The sequence below is a fragment of the Ascaphus truei genome, chromosome 2 (assembly GCF_040206685.1).
Source record: "Ascaphus truei isolate aAscTru1 chromosome 2, aAscTru1.hap1, whole genome shotgun sequence".
Classification (NCBI taxonomy): Eukaryota; Metazoa; Chordata; class Amphibia; order Anura; family Ascaphidae; genus Ascaphus; species Ascaphus truei.
This window is the reverse complement of record NC_134484.1, coordinates 445,743,075-445,764,376: the sequence shown is the minus strand read 5'-3', so window position 1 is coordinate 445,764,376 and position 21,302 is coordinate 445,743,075. Positions and strand designations below refer to the sequence as shown.

The 21,302-nt window shown below is 49.8% G+C and overlaps 1 protein-coding gene across 13 annotated transcripts in view; it reads right to left on the bottom strand.

Annotated features, from left to right (window-relative positions):
• KMT2C (lysine methyltransferase 2C) overlaps positions 1–21,302 on the bottom strand; it is a 236,661-nt gene that overhangs the window by 113,164 nt on the left and 102,195 nt on the right. For all 13 annotated transcript variants that reach the window (XM_075587878.1, XM_075587876.1, XM_075587879.1 and 10 more), the window contains 2 exons: positions 14,368–14,513; positions 13,575–13,684 (listed from right to left, as the gene is read on the bottom strand). In XM_075587878.1, coding sequence (XP_075443993.1) covers positions 13,575–13,684; positions 14,368–14,513 — 256 coding nt within the window. The remainder of the gene's footprint in view (positions 1–13,574; positions 13,685–14,367; positions 14,514–21,302) is intronic.

The following is a 21,302-nucleotide window of genomic DNA, read 5'->3' as shown; positions in this document are numbered from 1 at the left end:
CCCGCTGTGTTAATCCGATGGGCAATTAAGAATCTCACAGAAATGTTGAGGCATTTACTGTGAGACTGCCCCAGAAACTCCCAGGCAAGTGTTCTAAATACTGGTGGCTGCATCTGTATGTAGGTTTAAGATGCATAAGCACAGGAAAGCAATGTGCACTCACGTCTTGATAAAGTGGCAAGGTATTGACTGATGATTGATGTTTCGATCTGCGACTGGGACTTTATCAAGATCATCAATAAACCCTTTATTACCCTATTTCCTCGATTCTAAGACGCACCTTTTTTTCGATTTTCACATGTCTGAAATCGGGGTGCGTCTTAGAATCGATGTATTAAAAAAAATACAAAATAAAAAGTGTCCACAGTACTAACCCCCTCTTTTCACTTACCATGTTCCAGGAGAAGTCCCATGTCAGCGGAGGACAAAGGGGGCGCAGCAGGAGAGGTCCTATGTCTGCAGATGGTTGAATATGGACAGCGGGCGGGGCGGCGGCGGCAGGACAGGTCCCAAGTCTGCAGTTGAATGAAGATAAGAAGACAGCGGGCCTGTGGGGGAGATCATAATAGCAGGAAAACTGAGCAGGACCAGAGCTTCATAGGGGAACGGATGGGGATGAGCGCACTGTAACCGGAAGTTAGACACCGGTCAACTTCTCGTGTTAAAGTGTGCTCCTTCCCACCTGTTCGCCTATGCCGTTCTGCTCCTGCTCAGCTCTCCTGCTATTATGATCTCCTGCCGCCGCCGCCACCGCATGCCCGCTGTCTTATCTTCATTCACCTGCAGACTTGGGCCCTTTTCTCCCGCCACACACCTGCCCACTGTCCATCTTCAACAAAGCTTCATCCTCCGCTGACATGGGACCTCTCCTGAAACATGGTAAGTGAAAAAGTAATTTTCCTCGATTTGTAAGGGCCAAATCGATGGTGCGTCTTACTATCGATGGCGTCTTAGAATCGAGGAAATACGGTACTTTATGAAGAAGTGTGTGTGTGTGTGTGTGTGTGTGTGTGTGTTACCCACCCTTTTATTTTGAATCGCATTACTTGGAGAAGGTATATTGATATCATTATTATTTGGAATGGGTATAATACAAGTTTTAACTTCACTCAATATGAACAAAGGAGAGGTCTGACATTTACATCCAAAACAAGCCAAGAAATTAAGTTTTTAGATCTGCTACTTTTTATCGAAGATGAGACCATTCACACGAACACCTATAGAAAACCTGTTGTGTAATGGTTCCCTGGAAGCAAGAAGCAACCATAATCCGAATTGGGTTAAGAACATCCCCATATGGTCTATTTCAGTGTTTCGGTAGAAGTGGCTCCAAGACTGCTGATTTTAAAGGAGCATATGCTCTCCCAAAAATGTTTTTGCAACTCTTCAGACCATGTTCACTTCAGCTCCGGGGACCCCGATCCCGGATATACTAACCTCTGTAGGGGGCGCCGGTAGCAGCTCCGCAGGTTTAAATATCCCGGTCACGAAAAGGCCAATAGTAAGCCGCAAGAGATGATGTCACAGCATCCTATTGGCCCGGGACATTTCAAACGCCATTATGATAGCCCCAACTAGCCCAGTCGGAGCTGCTACCTGCACACCCTAAGGCGGTATCTCGGTAAGCAGGGGTCCTCAAAGCTGAAATTAATGTGGTTCATCTCCGGAGACCCCCTGTTTCAAACCTATATACAAAAAAAACCCCCACAAAACTTTCCCCCCAAAAATATCAAACCAGGAGTCCTGCTTGAACATACAATCTCTGGAACTTAAGAACAAGTTTCTTGAGAGAAATGACAATGTAGATACTGTTGAGCAAGCACTAGAAAGAAACTACAAATATTGATGTTGCAAAAAAAACAATAACAGGTAAAAATAATGACAAGACTAGGATGATAGGACAAATCAGCAATGTAAACTATGATCCAATACAGTACACATATATGGAGTATGAATACACCACAATCACAAGTACCCATATACCAAAAGCTAGAGTCAGAGGAAGGGACATGAAAATGGGCTAATAATAGATAAAATATAGACACTACTTACACGGCCATGTGTAAGCAAACGTGTGTAGAAAGTTATCTTTACTGGAGCCTTCCTTCTGTTCTGCAGGGTTTTATTCAATTCCTATTGATGGTGCTTCCTTTTCAGATAGAATGGTGCTGACTGCACCAAGCTATCCCGTAATTCTCCCGTCATTGGATAAAGTATATGAAGAGCACAGGAAAATACAGAAGCCTCCACAGGACAAACTAGGACCAATTTGAGCTTGTTGACAGCGAAACGCGTAGCTCTAATTGGTCCTAGTTTGTCTTGTGTAGGCTTTCGTAGTTACCCGTCGTCACTTGCGTTCCAGCTCTGCACAGCTCGGTATACTGGACGCGGTTACCAGGGACTAACTGATGCGGTAGTGCAGAGCAGACGGACTCTACTGTTGCTGAAGCGGACTTTTTGTATATGTGAGTTTTTGTTTATTATGCGAATAAATGCTTAATGTGTTACCTAAAAAAGCTCTTCATATACTTTATCCAATGACGGGAGAATTACGGGATAGCTTGGTGCAGTCAGCACCATTCTATCTGAAAAGGAAGCACCATCAATAGGAATTGAATAAAACCCTGCAGAACAGAAGGAAGGCTCCAGTAAAGATAACTTTCTACACACATTTGCTTACACATGGCCGTGTAAGTAATGTCTATATTTTATCTATTATTAGCCCATTTTCATGTCCCTTCCTCTGAGTCTTGGTATATGAGTACTTGTCATTGTGGTGTATTCATACTCCATATATCTGTACTGTATTGGATCATAGTGTACATTGCTGATTTGTCCTTTGCTCCCCCATTTCTCTTTTCTCCACATATATCAATGATCTTGGATAGATCCTAGTGGGGTTGAAGCAATAGGAGTCTGCATTCCAGCACGCACCCCTCGACCTCGGGGTTGCTAGCACCCACCCATCACGGTAATATTTTTCCACCACCTTTACTATTCTCTTACAGAGTTAGCACCCAAGTTGTTTTTTTATCCAAGACTAGGAACATACAAGATTGCGTCAATTTTAATCACCAAATATAATTCTGCAGCTCCAAACAACCAGGATCCTGAAAAAAAATTGGCACATTCACTGTTCAGCCCCCCTGCTGGGGTCTACTCTATCCAAACTTCCAAGTATTATCTATAACAAGGGGGGGGGGTGAGGTGCGCCTCGGCGGTTACATAGGCCCCGCACTCATCCCCAAAGCATTTAAAGGAAATGCTGGTGGACCGCGCAAGACCTCTGTAAATTCTCTTACTTTGACTCAGTCGGCTTCAGGCGATGCGTCGCCAAATGACGCTGTGGGGTGATGGCACATGACCCACGGCATTATTTGACACTGCATCGCCATGGCAACTGTCACGTGACAACACGGCGTAATTTGACACTCTAGACAAGGTAAGTGCAAAACGTTTACACACCCCTGATCCAAGACAAACAAACGTAAAGACTCCCGGTTCTGAGAAACAGCAGCGACAAGTTGATAACAATGGCTTAACCCCAAACCTAAGGGTTGTTTTAAGTGTGGCAAAAGAGATGCATTACATGTACCTTTATGGATACTAAAAGCAATACAACATTTACTTCATCACAACAAAAGAAAAAAGCGATATTAAAAGAACTTATTAATTGTAACCAATCTTTTGTTTATCTGATCTGTCCCAGACTGATTTATCCAAGAAGGAGCATACGTCCTACGTGGATGAAGTGACTTTCTAGTCACGAAACGCGACGGACGTTTCTTTCCTTCACGAGCATCCGTAGCAATAGCGCAAGTTTTTCTGACAGCATGCCGACTCCACACTGTACTGAGTTATCTTAACCAGCACCGCTAATTAACTTGCGGACTAGCAGTGAGACGCGAGGCAATGAAGGAAAACACTTAGGCTGTGGTTATACAGGAAAACCGCCCGAAAAACAACTTAAAAAAAACACAAAACAATAGCACGACCGTACCTGCTGCGGCGTGCGCGCCGCGTGGAGCCGTCTCCTGGCACGACCTGCAGATTTGTTCTTGGCTGGCGACGGCCGCGTCACGTGAGTGGTTCCAGCCAATGAGGGAACCGCTCACGGCCACGCCTGTGCCACCGCTCCTTGCTTGTCACTAGCTCGTCACTAGCTGTTCGGCGGCAGCGCTGGGTGACGTCACAGAATAGCGCTGCCGCCCTGCAGCATTTGGTATAATTGAGCCCTTAAGGACAGACTCCTGCAGCTCTGTCCTTAGTTGAGCCGTTTCATTCCTTTACATTGCGAGTGCATTTTTATCCTATGGTTTATGCATATATCTGTAATAAACATACTGTACTACACTATAAGGAGATTTTCTGCTGCACTTTCTTTGTAGCAGTGTTATTTATATTTAACCTTTCTCTCTTACAATGCTTTATATCTAGATATGGTGTTAATTGCTCACAGAGTGATCAACATCCCTATTCGCACTTCTACCTTCGTCCAACTGAGGGCTGTAAAATGATTTTATATTCCCCAAAAATGGAAATCCACTGGGAAGTTTAACAATGAATAAATCATCAAAGCAAAACAGCAGCGTCCTTTATTTCACTGGCACTATAACAAAACATGTATTTGTAAATCTATACAAATGAAAGAAATATATGCACATTTGTCAACAAAACAGATTTGCTACATTGTGGATTCATACTAAGCAGTAAAAACGATACTACTAAAATAATGTTACAAAAATATGCAGTGACTACTTTTAACTAGTGTAGCCATGCCATCTGTGGCTACTTGTTTGTTCCCGCCTGGCAGTAAGTCCTGGAACAATTAGGTTTCCAGTAGTTGTTATGGGGTTTCCCCCCTCCGAGGAGCTGTATTTGAGGGGCAGGGACATTAGGCCTGGGCATGTCCAATCAGGAGCCAGACCTGGGCCCTCCTCCTGGAAGTACTTAAAGGCAGGGCCGCCCTAAATTTAGTAGTGTCCTTCCCCCTCTGAGGAAGGTAGGTCAAAACTGGGAGCCTGAGATTGGGGCCTTCCCTTGTGGTCATCCCTTCGGGGGAGAATGAGTGTTGACTATACCTCTGCTAGGGAGGTGGGGAAGATCTAGGATGGCAGCGGGTGCCCTTAGCCTGTAGTGACGTTCCAGGGACCATCCTTCCGTGAGAGCTGAGAGTTACTGCATCGGGCAGAAGCCTGCCATGTAACTGTGCTGTACAGAGTGAATAAACCGTTCCTGTTATATATCTCCTGCCTGGTGCGTGACCTTACTGGGGGGAGAGGTAATATTTCTACCGTAGGAGATCACCTTCAGTTCCTGGACCCAGCGGCAGATGGAGGCGCTGCACTGCTAAAGAGATATGTGGGGCATGAACTCCAGAAGCCTGGTCCTGTGTCCCCACTAACATCGGCGGACGACTCAGCCCTCCTGTTGCCAGCAGGTATATGCACCATACACCGTAGTAATGGACAAATCTCCCACCGGGTGTGGAAACACCGTTACACTAGTATCAACACAGGAACATTATGCATGTTGTGCATGCTGGAGTTATAATGTACTCTACTTCATGGACTAACCAGCCAGGTCAGGGGTAAAGAACATTCCCAAATAAGGCACCTGATGTAAAGCAGTAATCTGAGACCATACAGGAACACTGGGAAATAACTGAAGCAGCATGGTGTGCTCATCCCTCTACAAACTTATCTCTAAACAGCTGGGATCCTACAGCCTGCAAAAAGTACATCTGTTTCTGTACCTGTTTAAATCACAGAAAGTAGCGGTCTTGGCACACAACTGCACTTCCAAACGAGCAAAATCATAGAGAAATGATGTCTGTTTTCCAAAATGTTAAGTGTTCACACTGCACACTTCTTCAAACATGCGTGCGCTCCTGCTGCAGCTGGCAATACATTGGGAAGCCGCCAAAAGGTAGGAAGACATTATAACCATAACAAATCTGACAACCGCACACTATACAAGTCATTATAGACCATGCCTGACAAACACGTGGCAGGGGCCACGTAACTGGCATGCGGATCGGATGTTTGGCTGAGGGAGAGAGGAGACGGGGGAGAAGGGGAGGAGGACCGGGGTAGAGTAGGGGAAGAGAGGACGGGGAGAGGGAGAAGAGAGGACGGGGAGTGGGGAGGAGAGGGAGGGGGGGAGGGAGGGGGGAGAAGAGAGGACGGGGAGGGGGGGGGAGAGAGGACGGGGAGGGGGGGGGAGAGAGGACGGGGAGGGGGGGGGGAGAGAGGACGGGGAGGGGGGGGGAGAGGGGACGGGAGGGGGGGGAGAGAGGACGGGGAGGGGGGGGAGAGAGGACGGGGAGGGGGGGGAGAGAGGACGGGGAGGGGGGGAGAGAGGACGGGGAGGGGGGGGAGAGAGGACGGGGAGGGGGGGAGAGAGGACGGGGAGGGGGGGAGAGAGGACGGGGAGGGGGGGGAGAGAGGACGGGGAGGGGGGGGAGAGAGGACGGGGAGGGGGGGGAGAGAGGACGGGGAGGGGGGGGAGAGAGGACGGGGAGGGGGGGAGAGAGGACGGGGAGGGGGGGAGAGAGGACGGGGAGGGGGGGAGAGAGGACGGGGAGGGGGGGAGAGAGGACGGGAGGGGGAGAGAGACGGGAGGGGGGAGAGAGGACGGGGAGGGGGGGAGAGAGGACGGGGAGGGGGGGGAGAGAGGACGGGGAGGGGGGGGAGAGAGGACGGGGAGGGGGGGGAGAGAGGACGGGGAGGGGGGGAGAGAGGACGGGGAGGGGGGGGAGAGAGGACGGGGAGGGGGGGGAGAGAGGACGGGGAGGGGGGGGAGAGAGGACGGGGAGGGGGGGGAGAGAGGACGGGAGGGGGGGGAGAGAGGGGGGAGGGGGGGAGAGGGGAGGGGGGGAGAGAGGACGGGAGGGGGGGGAGAGAGGACGGGGAGGGGGGGGAGAGAGGACGGGGAGGGGGGGAGAGAGGACGGGGAGGGGGGGGAGAGAGGACGGGGAGGGGGGGGAGAGAGGACGGGGAGGGGGGGCAGAGAGGACGGGGAGGGGGGCAGAGAGGAGGGAGGGGGGGGAGAGAGGACGGGGAGGGGGGGGGAGAGAGGACGGGGAGGGGGGGGAGAGGACGGGGAGGGGGGGGAGAGAGGACGGGGAGGGGGGGGAGAGAGGACGGGGAGGGGGGGGAGAGAGGACGGGGAGGGGGGGGAGAGAGGACGGGGAGGGGGGGGAGAGAGGACGGGGAGGGGGGGGAGAGAGGACGGGGAGGGGGGGGAGAGAGGACGGGGAGGGGGGGGAGAGAGGACGAGGAGGGGGGGGAGAGAGGACGGGGAGGGGGGGGAGAGAGGACGAGGAGGGGGGGGAGAGAGGACGGGGAGGGGGGGGAGAGGGGGGAGAGAGGACGGGGAGGGGGGGGGGAGAGAGGACGGGGAGGGAGGGGAGAGGGGACGGGGAGGGGACGGGGAGGGGGGGGAGGGGGGGGAGAGAGGACGGGGAGGGGGGGTAGGGGGGGAGGGGGGAGAGAGGACGGGGAGGGGGGGGAGAGAGGACGGGGAGGGGGTGGAGAGAGGACGGGGAGGGGGGGGGAGAGAGGACGGGGAGGGGGGGAGAGAGGACGGGAGGGGGGAGAGAGAGGACAGCGAGGGGGGGGAGAGAGGACGGGGAGGGGGGGGGGAGAGAGGACAGGGAGGGGGGGGAGAGAGGACAGGGAGGGGGGGGGAGAGAGGGGGGGGAGGGGGGGGAGAGAGGGGGGGAGGGGGGGGAGAGGACGGGGAGGGGGGGAGAGAGGACGGGGAGGGGGGGGAGAGAGGACGGGGAGGGGGGGGAGGGGGGGGAGAGAGGACGGGGAGGGGGGGGAGAGAGGACGGGGAGGGGGGGAGAGAGGACGGGGAGGGGGGGAGAGAGGACGGGGAGGGGGGGAGAGAGGACAGGGAGGGGGGGGGAGAGAGGACAGGGAGGGGGGGGAGAGAGGACAGGGAGGGGGGGGAGAGAGGACAGGGAGGGGGGGGAGAGAGGACGGGGAGGGGGGGGAGAGAGAGGATGGAGGGGGGGAGAGAGGACGGAGGGGGGGGAGAGAGGGACGGGGAGGGGGGAGAGAGGACGGGGAGGGGGGGAGAGAGGACGGGGAGGGGGAGGGGGATGGGGGGAGGGGGGATGGGGGGAGGGGGAGAGAGGACGGGGAGGGGGAGAGAGGACGGGGAGGGGGAGAGAGGACGGGGAGGGGGAGAGAGGACGGGGAGGGGGGGAGAGGACGGGGAGGGGGGGAAGAGGGGGGGAGGGAGAGAGGACGGGAGGGAGGGGGAGGGAGGGGGGGAGAGAGGACGGGAGGGAGGACGGGAGAGAGGACGGGAGGGGGGGAGGGGACAGGGGAGGGGAGAGGGGACAGGGAAGGGGGGGAGAGAGGACGGGGAGGGGGGGGAGAGGACGGGGAGGGGGGGGAGAGGACGGGGAGGGGGGGAGAGAGGACGGGGAGGGGGGGGAGAGAGGACGGGGAGGGGGGGGAGAGAGGACGGGGAGGGGGGGGAGAGAGGACGGGGAGGGGGGGAGAGAGGGGGGGGAGGGAGGGGGAGAGAGGGGGGGAGGGGGGGGAGAGAGGACGGGGAGGGGGGGGAGAGAGGACGGGGAGGGGGGGGAGAGAGGACGGGGAGGGGGGGGAGAGAGGACGGGGAGGGGGGGAGAGAGGACGGGGGGGGAGAGAGGACAGGGAGGGGGGGGGAGAGGACGGGGAGGGGGGGAGAGAGAACGGGGAGGGGGGAGAGAGAACGGGGAGGGGGGGAGAGAGGAAGGGGAGGGGGGGGGGGGGGAGAGAAGACGGGGAGGGGTGGAGAGAAGACGGGGAGGGAGGGGAGAGAAGACGGGGAGGGAGGAGAGAAGACGGGGAGGGAGGAGAGAGGACAGGGAAGAGGGAGAGGGGACAGGGAAGAGGGGACAGGGAAGGGGGAGAGGGGACAGGGAAGGGGGAGAGGGGACAGGGGAGGGGAGGACGAGGACAGGGAGGGGAGGACAGGGAGGGGGAGAGAGGACAGGGAGGGGGAGAGAGGAGCGCGAGGGGGAGAGCGAGAGGAGAGCGAGGGGGGAGAGAGGAGAGCGAGAGGAGAGCAAGGGGGGAGAGAGGAGAGCGAGGGTGGAGAGAGGAGAGCGAGGGGGAGAGAGGAGAGCGAGGGGAGAGAGGAGAGCGAGGGGGAGAGAGGAGAGCGAGGGGGAGAGAGGAGAGCGAGGGGGAGAGAGGAGAGCGAGGGGGAGAGAGGAGAGCGCGAGGAGAGCGAGGGGGGAGAGAGGAGAGCGAGGGGGGAGAGAGGAGAGCGAGGGGGAGAGGAGAGGATGGGGGGAGAGGACGGGGGGGAGAGAGGACGGGGGGGAGAGAGGACGGGGGGGGAGAGAGGACAGGGAGGGGGGAGAGGACAGGGAGGGGGGAGAGGACGGGGGGGGGCAGGGAGGGGCAGAGAGGACAGGGGAGGGGGGAGAGAGGACAGGGAGGGGGAGAGTGGACAGGGAGGGGGGAGAGTGGACAGGGAGGGGGGAGAGTGGACAGGGAGGGGGAGAGAGGACAGGGAGGGGAGAGAGGACAGGGAGGGGGGGAGAGGGGACAGGGAGGGGGGAGAGAGGACAGGGAGGGGGGAGAGAGGACAGGGAGGGGGAGAGAGGACAGGGAGGGGGGAGAGTGGACAGGGAGGGGGGAGAGTGGACAGGGAGGGGGAGAGAGGACAGGGAGGGGGGAGAGAGGACGGGGAGGGGGGAGAAAGGACAGGGAGGGGGGAGAGAGGACAGGGAGGGGGGAGAGAGGAGAGCGAGGGGGGGAGAGAGGAGAGCGAGGGGGGAGAGGAGAGCGAGGGGGAGGGAGGAGAGCGAGGGGGGAGGGAGGAGAGCGAGGCGGGAGGGAGGAGAGCGAGGGGAGAAAGGAGAGCGAGGGGGGAGAAAGGAGAGCGAGGGGGGAGAAAGGAGAGCGAGGGGGGAGAAAGGAGAGCGAGGGGGGAGAAAGGAGAGCGAGGGGGGAGAGAGGAGAGCGAGGGGGGAGAGAGGAGAGCGAGGGGGGAGAGGGGAGAGCGAGGAGGGAAGAGAGGAGAGCGAGGGGGGAGAGAGGGGGGAGAGAGGAGAGCGAGGGGGGAAGAGAGGAGAGCGAGTTACTTTGATCTGCCCAACACCAGCATCTCTCTGCGGCTGTGATCCCTCAACATCATCCTCTGAATCACAGAGCCCAGAACCCCGACTACTGCTCTTTTGGGCTGGACTTGACATATTACCTCAAAGGATCTGGCAATCTTACAAAGCCTTAATCTCCGACTTAATAGGGTTGTGCAGTTGGGCTTTTTCTCTTGATATTTCTCTCGCTTCTTCACACTATTATAAAACACTTCTGCAAGTTAATGCCTCATCTGCTCTTAAACAAAGATGATTGTACATACAGTAGATTTGGATGGATTACTATTTGCTACAAACAGCTTTTAGTACTTACAGCGAGTGCCACACAATTCTTCAGTCCCAATGGGTCAACATAATGACCTGCAATGAATGTATGTCCATCATTACTTCAACCATTCAAGCTTCGAACAGTCATGCAAGAGCTCAAATAAAGCAGGAAGGAAACTAGTGTTTAGAAAGAAATCATTGAGTGTAGGACTACAGCAAAAACAGTGTAAGCTGTTCCTGCCGCAGCGCGTCTCTGGCGCTCCGAGGCGACATTCACAGATATTCAGTCCATTATTCCAGGGTGGATCTTTCTTACCATACATTTTACCCTTACACTATATGCCATTTTGTTACTAAAAGGAGCAATTTACTTACACAACTTTAAAACAGTAACTCAGTAAATTGGTCTGTTTGCTTAGATGACATCCTAGAAGCAAAAAAAGACAACCATCAGACTACAGCTACTACAGAGACTATGTCACACGACAGAGCTTATTGAATAAGCTCCTAACCGTTACTCTCTCAGGAAAGAGATCTAATCCTACCAAAGTATATAGGAGCACAAATGTCACAATAAATATGTCCCTGAGGAACCAAACAAAATTAAAGCTAAAAATGTAACTTCTTACACAGTACTGTAGATTCCTTTTTAGTGCACAAAATACATCACAAACTGAAGGCTCTCCCAGGAGAAATGATATTATAATGATTACAATTCACATTTTATAGTCTGTTCATTTACATTTTTGTATATTTTTCCCAGAGGACAGTTCAAAGTCAAAAACAGCCAGAGTTTCTTCTTTAGGCCTCCGTGAACAGGTGCCTGCCGATTTATGGAGCGCTAACCATGTAAGCGGCACTGAGCATACCTGCCGATACAATATATGGAGTCACAATGCACTAAACGGGTCAAACAAAAGGATATGGTACCAACAGAAATGCCCCCCACAGAAGGAGCATACAATGCAAGAGTGACATGGCAGTATGTGTAAGCTCAGTCGCGGCTGGGCAGTACAACGCACGACGCCCACTGAAATGTAAGAAGGCATTTCAGATGGCGCTCGACAATGGGAGCGCGCTCTAATACTGAAGGGAAAGATTCTCAAGACGTTATTTACCATCCATGTACTTTTAACCAAGACTCGAGTGAACAGAAATCAGTCCGGCTATGGACACGATGACCTCACCTCCTGCCACCCACGTTCACTGCCAGAACCTAGAACGATGAGAATAAGAGCGTGGTGCTGACCATCAGCTGCACAGCTCAGCAAAGAAGTAGCTTTCCCCCCCCCCTCTCTACAGCTTTAATGAAAGACAACCCGTATTGAGGTCAATGCACATGATTTCTTATTCAGAGAGGTTTTGTTGAGCCTTGAGCTTGCAAAGTAAATGATTAACTACTTTTTTTTTTTTTTTACGAATCAATGCTTTGTTGGAAAAACTTTCTTAACAAGAATAACCATTGAATAAACAACCCATTTTTCACAGTGCCATCAATAGTCACATGACAGTCAACACTGTTTTCAGTGAAAAATGACCATGTGTGAAAGGGATAAAAATGTGACATAATGGAGCTATGAGCTCAAACACCGAGAAATGAAAGCGCACATCCCCTGCCCTCCTGCAGAAGAGCCCAGTAATCTAGCCATACTCTCCTGAAGTCGGATAGGTTTTTTGTTCTTAGCCAAGTTCCAGATTGAATTGAGTTTAAGCAAGGCATATAATGCCCATGCACTTAAAGGGCTAATTGGACAGTAAGCTCAAAGATCTGTATTAAAAAAAATAATCATTACCTTAAAAATACAAGACAACCCGATTTCTTCACTTTTCCCCATAGTTTTTTTTTCCTTATCTTTGAAGTGTAAGTGTTGCCTGCTACATGTTATAGAATAATTTATTCTGCATGAATTAAACATAATGGGGATATAGTTTAAAGAATTTAACAGTGATATTCACAGCCCTATAACACTCAGACAGGCCAGCAAAGCAGAGGTGTTAAATAAAGGAAGTGAAAACTTCCACTGTATGGGTTCTTAGAAAATGTAACTACTGTATATTCTCTCTGAATATATGCAGTGCTCCCCCATCAGATGCTCTGAGTCTGCATCACTGACCCTATGTGCCCACCGTCGAGTTAAACCTCATTTACATGAATCCAGTGCTAAGATCAAGCAATATTTGCCTTAAATAGTTGTAGTAGTTAAATAGTTGTACAAAACCACTTATCTAGTATATGGAAGGAGAAATATATAATATATACCAGCTGTAAAAAATACTTGAGCAGTAAAATACTTGAGCAGTAAAATACTTGCAGTATGCCTTCTTATACACTCGTATAGCTAGAGGGGCTTCCACAGCAAATGCTGCAAGAGGAAAAGCCCCTGTCAGCAGTCTCCAGTATAAGAACAGCAGCAAAACTAAGGGGCACCACACATCGAGTGCCGGTAGGGGTTACCACACCCATTCTGGTGCTAACTCCCGTTGACTTGAATGAGAGTTACCCAGGGACGGGTGTGGTGACCCATACCGGCACTTGCTAAATGTGCCCGGGGGTTATTGGAGGATGTATAAAGGAATTCCACTAGCCCAATTTACACTCTAAACATCTTAATGCCTTTTATACTCTGTAACACAATGCATATAATCTGCAAATAAACAAATAATAGGGTGCAGATATGCAAACAAACATGCTTAAGCTGCCAATCCCTTTTTCAGCAGACAGTCTCGGCTTTGCCTGGTTCTTGGTGTGCTTTTCTTGCATCATTCTACTGAATAGCAGCAGAGCTTCATTCATTATGAAAGAAGAAGAAAACAAAAGCTATTTTGTACTAAGTCATAGGCTGTATTGGCCTGCGCTTTGTAGACCTGTAGTATGCCGAGCCCATGATGCCACATTCCCAAATAACACACAATAAACAGAGCCCCATCTATTTAGTCTGTCCTTTTAAACCCCCCCCCCCCCCCCCCCAATGCTGTGTGCAACAAAAGCATTCACATAACACAAACACAACATCAATCACCAACTATGTATATCTGTCAGAACACTAGTGCCAGGGCAAGAAGGAAGAAGATCCCTTTGCCTTCACTTTATTATTTAACAATAAAAATACCATGTATCAATGTCTACAGCAAATCTAACTAATTAACAATATACATAAAACGTGTTAAATGAGGGATACTTCTGAAAATGACTCACTTTTGTGCTCCCTGAGACAACTGCTTTGTCCACATTGACCAGTCCCGGATCCTCAGCCTGGCACACGTCCGGTGACCATTCCGCACAGCGGTGATGTGCCCAGCAGTGACCTAGGAGAGAGGATGAGGTACGTAGTGGGGCACCGCTCGAATGTTGGGAGAGCGTGAAAACTTATACTGTAGCTGCTTTTCTTCTTCAGAGCGGTATTATTCTTCTTCATTGCTTAAGGGTAAGAAACCTACAATCTATACAAATTCAGCATTGAACGTTCGCTGCCAAGTGTAGTTTCCAGCTACGTGGCCCAGAAAATGTTCAACATGTTGCTATACATTTATTTAACCCTGATTCTTGTGAAAGATGTACATATGAAAACGATATACTGTTTTTTCAGGCACTAGTTAAGCTGTGCAAGGTATCCTTGCAGATCATGTTTCCAAGACATGTATTTTATAATATTGTCCCAAAACTCTAAAATACAATACTTACATTGAACATAATACTAGATGTTATTGCCCTATGTCCCGAGCACATTAATACAGATGTATAGGTTTACATACTTTTAGCCAATACCGGACACTAATGTTGCCGCTTGACATGCATAACGCGTCGGCACATGGGATACATCTGGACCTTTAGTACCTTTAAGAAACCCCCCCCCCGATATCTTCTTTTTCCTAAGTTACAAGCTGTTGAAAAACCGTGCTCAACATTGAAGACCTGATAACACATACTATGGTAATCGGTTACAAGTAATGCTCTTCAGAAAAGGTCACCTATCCCAATGAAATCGTACCTGTGGACTCATATAAGGCTTGGATTTTGACGTCATCTGGTAGGCCAACTTGACAGAGCTCATCCCAGAATTTGCTGGTTGGTTCGTCAGAAGCAGTTTGGGTGCTCACACTTGTACATAGGACATTGTGCTGTGGAGATTTTGTTCTGGGGGGGAAAAAAAGTAGAAAAAAAGGTATAACTGCATGTACAATCTGAATAGTTTCAAAGAATTATTTATTTAATGCAAGATAGCAAACAGTAGCAAGGATTCCCAAAGAGCAGGAGACGGAGCACAAGCTGCCTGCATGTAGCATGTCTGCACTTCCTACTTTGCTGGAAACGGGGGCCAGTATCGCGATACTTTGCTGGTCCTTTGGCATACAATAACCCATTTAATACACGCTACCATCAAGTTATTTCATAACTACAGATCTATATAATGGACTGAGTAGGCTCAGGCTATTTAGGGGATTGCCCTGGATTGATAAAATAATGTAAGTTTGTGATCAGGGCCAAGTCAGAAGTTAAATTTTTTTTCAGGTGTTCAATGCAATTTGTATATCTTGAAGCCTATTTGGATGAATTCATACACCGAGTCCTAGAATTCATCTCATTGTTGATACACAGTGGTAGCAGCTGTTAATGCTCCCACGGGAGGGCTACAGCGAGTCAACGCTTCAGCGGGAGCAGACACCATTGCAATGGCATTAGTCGTGCGTGAGAAAGGGGCAGTGCTCCCAGCGCTGGTGTACCCGTTGGCAGGCCCCAGCCGGTGTAATAACATCTGCATGGGCGAGTGTTCCTGCCACTCCCATCATGCACCCCGCACACTCCCACCATGCACCCCGCAATCCAAAGTAACGTAGAGTGACATTTAAAAACACAAACTGCATACAGTATTTCTTTTTCCAAAACAGAAAGCTACTGGATAAACGCTCCATTTCAAAAGCTGGATAAAAGCAGCCAAAAATAATAGCGCCTTCATTCACATACAACTGCATTAAATCATTCCAAACTCTGCTTCATTAATCAGCATTTCTATGCAGTAATTAGAAAGAAATTCATTTTTGCTCTGTAATTCTGCGCTCTCATCTGAACATTCATCAAGTTGTCAAATGCTGCTCGTCACCGTCATGATCCTGGCCTGGGAAGCGGTTTGCTTCGCTGGAGACTTGCCTACACTCCCCACACCAGATGAAGCACACACAATGTACGTGCTGCACATGTTACCAGACCTTAGTGTGTATGCGGAATGAGGAAGGTTTATGTACTTACCCACATCATTTGTTTTATTCAAATAACTGCTATAATGAAAGCCTTGATTTAACCCTTGCATGTTGATCATAATATTGCCCTGTAAAAATTCGCCATTCATTTTGTTCAGTGAAGAAATAGCTAAAAATATTAATTATGGGTACACTTAAATTGTGATTTTATTTCAGTTTAGTTTTAAATTGTGAATTAGTAACATGCTTTGAAGACAGTGATTTTTTTTTACACTGTGCACCCTTTGCTAAAATAGATTTGTTCCATTAAACCCTAATTAAATACATTGTGTTGTCTACACGGACTATTGCTAACAAAACAGTTTGATCGATCACAGGCAGTAGTATGTCTTGAGCTTGTGGGGGGAACACATGCTTAATAAGGCCCCAAAATGCACCTCAGTGTGTGCACACAGCATGGTTGGTATAGCTGTCAGTTACTGCGAGAGCTTCCAAAGTCACATCCCCTTGCCACTGTGGATACAAAGCATTGTGGGAAGCGACCTTGGAAGCTTCTGCGGTAATTGACAGCTAACACACTTATGCCAAGATGCAGGTTGGGGCCTTATTAAGCACGCAGTCCCCACACGGGCTTAGAAACAAACTTTACTGCCTGGGATCCGCCATTACAGAGTTTATTGGCCGCACCCCTTGGAGGCACTTCACGGACCCCCAGGGGTTCCCAGACCCCCGTTGGTAATAACTGCTCTAAAGAAAGCAGAAGCTGTGTACTTGCTATGTGATGGGTTACTGCGCTTTTTGCAGTTAAGGTTTTGGACCCGATGTTGCAAAGCTATTTAGCCAGGGCTGGTTTCTGCCTACCAGTCTACCCTTCTCCTGGCAGTAAGCCCTTGTAAGAGCAGGCCTGCCAGGACTAATCCTGGGTTTTCCCCACCCCCCTGCAGCTTCAGTGAGTCACAGGGAAGGCGGTGCAACTAGGCCTGGTGTCCAATCAGGGACTCAGACCTGCTTCCTGCACTACCAAATTCAGCAGAGTTGCATCTACCCTTGAGAGAGGCCTGTCTTACCCATAACAGTTGTGCAGGGCTCTGCCAATCTGTGGGCCCTCCCTTAGGGGAGCAGCAGGGTGACTATTCCTCTTACTCCACCAGGGAGTAGGAGAAGAGCAAGGACAGCTGTGGGGGCCTGCAGTGATTGTCCAGGGAAACATCCTGAGGGTGAAGGCCCGAATATCTGTCTGTTGCTGTAAGGAATAAAGTGTTCCTGTGTTACTATACCTTCCGCCTGAGACTGCAATCTACCAGGAGAAGGGAAAATAAACTCTCCTGCAGGGATTGCTGCCCTCATCCCTGGGGTCTGCAAGAGATGGTGGCGCTGTCACCGTGAGTACGAATCAGTTGTTACCCCACCATGCGGGAGACTCAGATCTACTGTGAGCCAGCAGGTATGCACCACCACACTCCGTGTAGGAGCAGAATCTCCCAGAGGGGGGAGAGTGGGGGAGGGGGGGGGGGTAATGTGTTACATTACATTGTTGCATTTTCACTATATGTTGCAGAGTGAAAGTGGAGTTTTAACTTTCACACACAAAGGGCCTCATGCAGAGAGCAGCGGTGGAATTAATTGGAGAAAGAAAAAAATAGTAACTTTTTTGGCGAGATTTAATCTCCATATGCAGAAAGGTCATAAAACTGCATTTAAAATCCTGTCTGCATATGGAGAGTTTCAACCGGCGATATGAGCGCTGTTGAAACTTGTTGTAAAAAAATCGCGTTTTTTTTTTTTTCTTCTCCCCCACCGGCCGCCGAGCTCCAGCTTCTTGCCAACTTTTGTTGGCAAAGCAAAATGTTGAAAATCGCGCCATTTTTTTGGCGCGAACAGCCGCTAGATGGCGTTCGCGCCTCTCTGAATACGGCCGTTTTCAACACTGGAGAGATTTAGGTTCTCGGCAGCCGCGCGGCGAGATTTGCAAAAAAAAAAAAATGGCGCTTTTTTCCTACCTCGCCATTTTCAGCTGTTTTTAGCGCGATTTTCTCCTGAAAATGGCGAGATTGTTAATAGCGCTGCTTTCTGCATGAGGCCCAAAGGAGCTGAATAATAAGCTCTGAAGCAGCCAATTTTCCATGTGCTCAGCCTATATAATCAGGCCCTAAATTGTTAAGATGCTCTCAGAACTTCAGATGGTCTGTTCCAAAGTTTATGGCCTAAAAAACACAGGGAACCAACAAGACATTAGCATACCCCAATTTACAGTGGGGTTCACATATTTGGAATCGCGCTCCAATGAGCATTATTGACCACAAATTAAATGGGTTTTTTTCTTCTTCCTAAAAACAGTAAGAGATAAGTGAACTTGTATGTAAAAATAGAGCAGGGATTGCAAACTCCAGTCCTCAAGGGCCACCTGTGCTGAAGCAGGTATATCCTGAAAACCTGACCTGTTGGTGACCCTTGAGGACTGGAGTTGGCCAGCGAGTCTGATAGTGAAATAGGGAATGATTAATGAGTGACTGACTAAACCGTGGCAGTGAGGACGGGGATTGTCCTGGCTGACGGGCCTCAACCCTTTCTGCGGGCCGGGTGGGTGCTGGGCCTCCAGGACAGACTGGACGAGGCCCCCGAGCAGCCCTGTATACAAGTGCAATACAAACAATGGGAAGATGCCGAAGAAATCATCCCCTCAGCCAGCCCTGGCTGCTTGCAAGTGCACGGGGCAAACAACCCCCAGCAGCACTTGTTACAGGGCCTGTGTGAGAGCCGGCACGTGTCCCAGGACCGCAATGGCGCTAGCTATTTAATACGTTTGTCAAACAAATGACGAAAAACAGGAGTAAAACTTTACAGAACTTTTGCAAATATCCAAATGTTTTGGCGGGGGAGGGGGAGAGAATTACAAACATGTAGTTGGGAAGCACATGGGGACATCCCCGAGAGGTCGCTTGGTATGTATTACGTCATACATGTACGATAGAATATTTAGCTTTGAATAGCTGGTCTTAAACCGTAACATTAATTAGGTGGGAACGTATTGATAAGAGCATAATCAATCGACTGCATGTTGAGCCCGACTATAGAGCAGGGGGCCAGGCTTTATGGCTATCCCTGCTTCAGCACAGATGGCTCAAGTCTTCAACTGAGCCACCGATTGAGCCACCTGTGCTGAAGCAGGGATATCCATAAAAGCTGGCCAGTTGGTGGCCCTTGAGGGCAGAGTTTGAGACCCCTGCTATAGAACGTTATTTTATCAAATGATACAAGTATATTCCTTTTACATATAAAATAAAAAATGGTCATGTATTCCCTCCCTGTACTAAAGGGTTACAGAACGGTGCTACAAAACCCTTACACTGACCCATCACTTTCTTTAGTGCAATTGTTGATAAGTGGACCTGCAACGCTTTGCTGGCCCCTGCGGCAGTGGAAGGGTTTAATCAGCTCATTATGTCTGGGTTTCTTTGTTGCAGAGCTAATGAGGAGAAGTGCAAATGGTTGGGGCACCTCCCCAGCCTTCAGAGCCAGCATCACAAAACGCAACGTCGCCGTGAGGTCTCCTTTAAATGGAGGCAGTTATTGGTTCCAAAAGAAAGTATTTAGCATGGATACGAGGTTCTCGTCCATTGAACTTCCAAAGGGGTAGAGAGGGGTTGGGGCAGTGAAAGGACATGTCCTGTATAGCAGTTACACAACAGCTGGAAGGGTCTGGGTCACAATGCGGACTAATGGTTTGCACACACTGCACATACCTTCCGCACTGAAAGGGTTAAACAAAGTATTGCATATGATCGAGAAAAGGGAGGGGAAACAAAAGGCTCTCTCATTTTAACATGCACCGCTCCTTCCCGAGTCAAACGTTTTAACAGCTTTATTACCAACATCACAAGTTTGCAGCACTTCTAGCTACAAAACACAGCTGAATGTGCCAAGCTGGCGGTTTAAATTTAGACGCCTTTCACAGGTTCATGTCTGCATGTTCTCAAACAAAAACACAAAGTATACAGCCAAAAAACAACAACTAGAAGAGAATCTATTATGCCAGGGGTGGCCAACTCCAGACTTCAAGAGCCCCAACAGGTTAGGTTTTCAGGATATCCCTGCTTCAGCACAGCTGGCTCAATCAGTGGCTCAGTCAACGACAGCCACCTGTGCTGAAGCAGAGATACCCTGAAAAGCTGACAAGTTGGTGGCCCTTGAGGACTGAAGTTTACTGCCCAAGTCACTGTCCTTTTTGCGAGCAACACAGACAACGGACACCAAACCGTCCAAGTCCATTACATGCCGCAGTATTACGTCGGGTGGGAAAAGCATTTACCCCAAAGGCAGCTACAGTTTCGTATTCATATTGTGAGGGTTTCCAGGGTACGGTTAGCAAAGATGTATGAAAGACACAGAATCACCTAAACGTGTGCACTTGTATGGAGGCACAAAGGAGCTTTCAAACAGAAGCACAAGCCCAAATGACATGACAACATGCTGTGTGTACAGCAATACTTTACAGAAATTGTATAAAAGATGTGTTACTGATAAACTGCATACTAACCAGGTAAGTGCCTCACAAACATTAACGGAGGGTAAATAAAGTACATCAAGAAGAGGCTCCCACCTGCTACATACAATCCATGCCATTCACCAGTAATTATACAATGCTTAATACTTCCAAAGAACAGCACTCACCAACTGCACACTACATATTGCTTTTGTTAGGATTAAGTTAAAGCTTTGGTGATTAGGTTGAAATAAAATATGCTTTAGAAATCCTCACCCAAACAATAGTTTGACATCAACATTCCCCCAAAATAAAAAAATCCGTCGTCTCTGAAGCTCGTTGGATTATAAAGAACGAGCCCAGAAAGCCCGTTTATTAGCAGTACTGTACCTACAGGCTGCACAAACCAGTGGAAATCTTCAGCGCCTCCAAGTCAACTTGCAAAAGGAACAGGCTAATTGCCTCATGACAATATGATCGTTCGATCACTGGAAATGTGAAACGTGTTCGGACGATGAAAAGGGAAATAAATGATAGAAATAACAAAATAAATCTGAACCAAGTGAGTGCAGCCAATTAAAATTATTCTAACACTATAAAAAATAAAAATAAATGAAGGTGGGGAAAGCAAACATCCTCCAATCAGAACGATGTACAAATAATAGAATAAGTGTCAGCAAAAAGGTAACATTAAACCAAAGCAGGTGACACTACGCCGTTACAGGAAGGTGCTCCTTTGGTTATTATTTCCTTCTTGCCTCCTGATCACGACCCTGGCTTCTATCCAGTCAGGTTACCCAATCAGATCTGTGCAGCACAACAGAACCCCAGGGCTGCTTCACCCTGGCCGCCGGCCAGCACCGCGCTCTGCAGCGATTACATCAGCAGCACACCGGGACACTAGAACGGTTCCAAGATAAATCAATTTGGCTCTGAGAGGCTCCAGGGAAGCTCTCGTGATCAGTCGCAAAAGCCACTCATTTCTAGAAAGTGCTCGGGACACTGCACTTAAACATAACCCCGTGAGACACTGAATAAAATGCATCTGAAATCTAGTTTAATAAATATTGTACAATAATGTCCATAGATAATCTTATAAACAGCTGTGCCAACCACAGCAGCCACTTTCACATAAATGGGCAAGTAGGTAACACTGTAGACCAGCGTTTCTGAACCAGGGTTCCTAGGAACCCTTGTGTTACGTGGGGCATCCCTAAAGGGTTCCCTGAAATGTTCAGGAAAGTT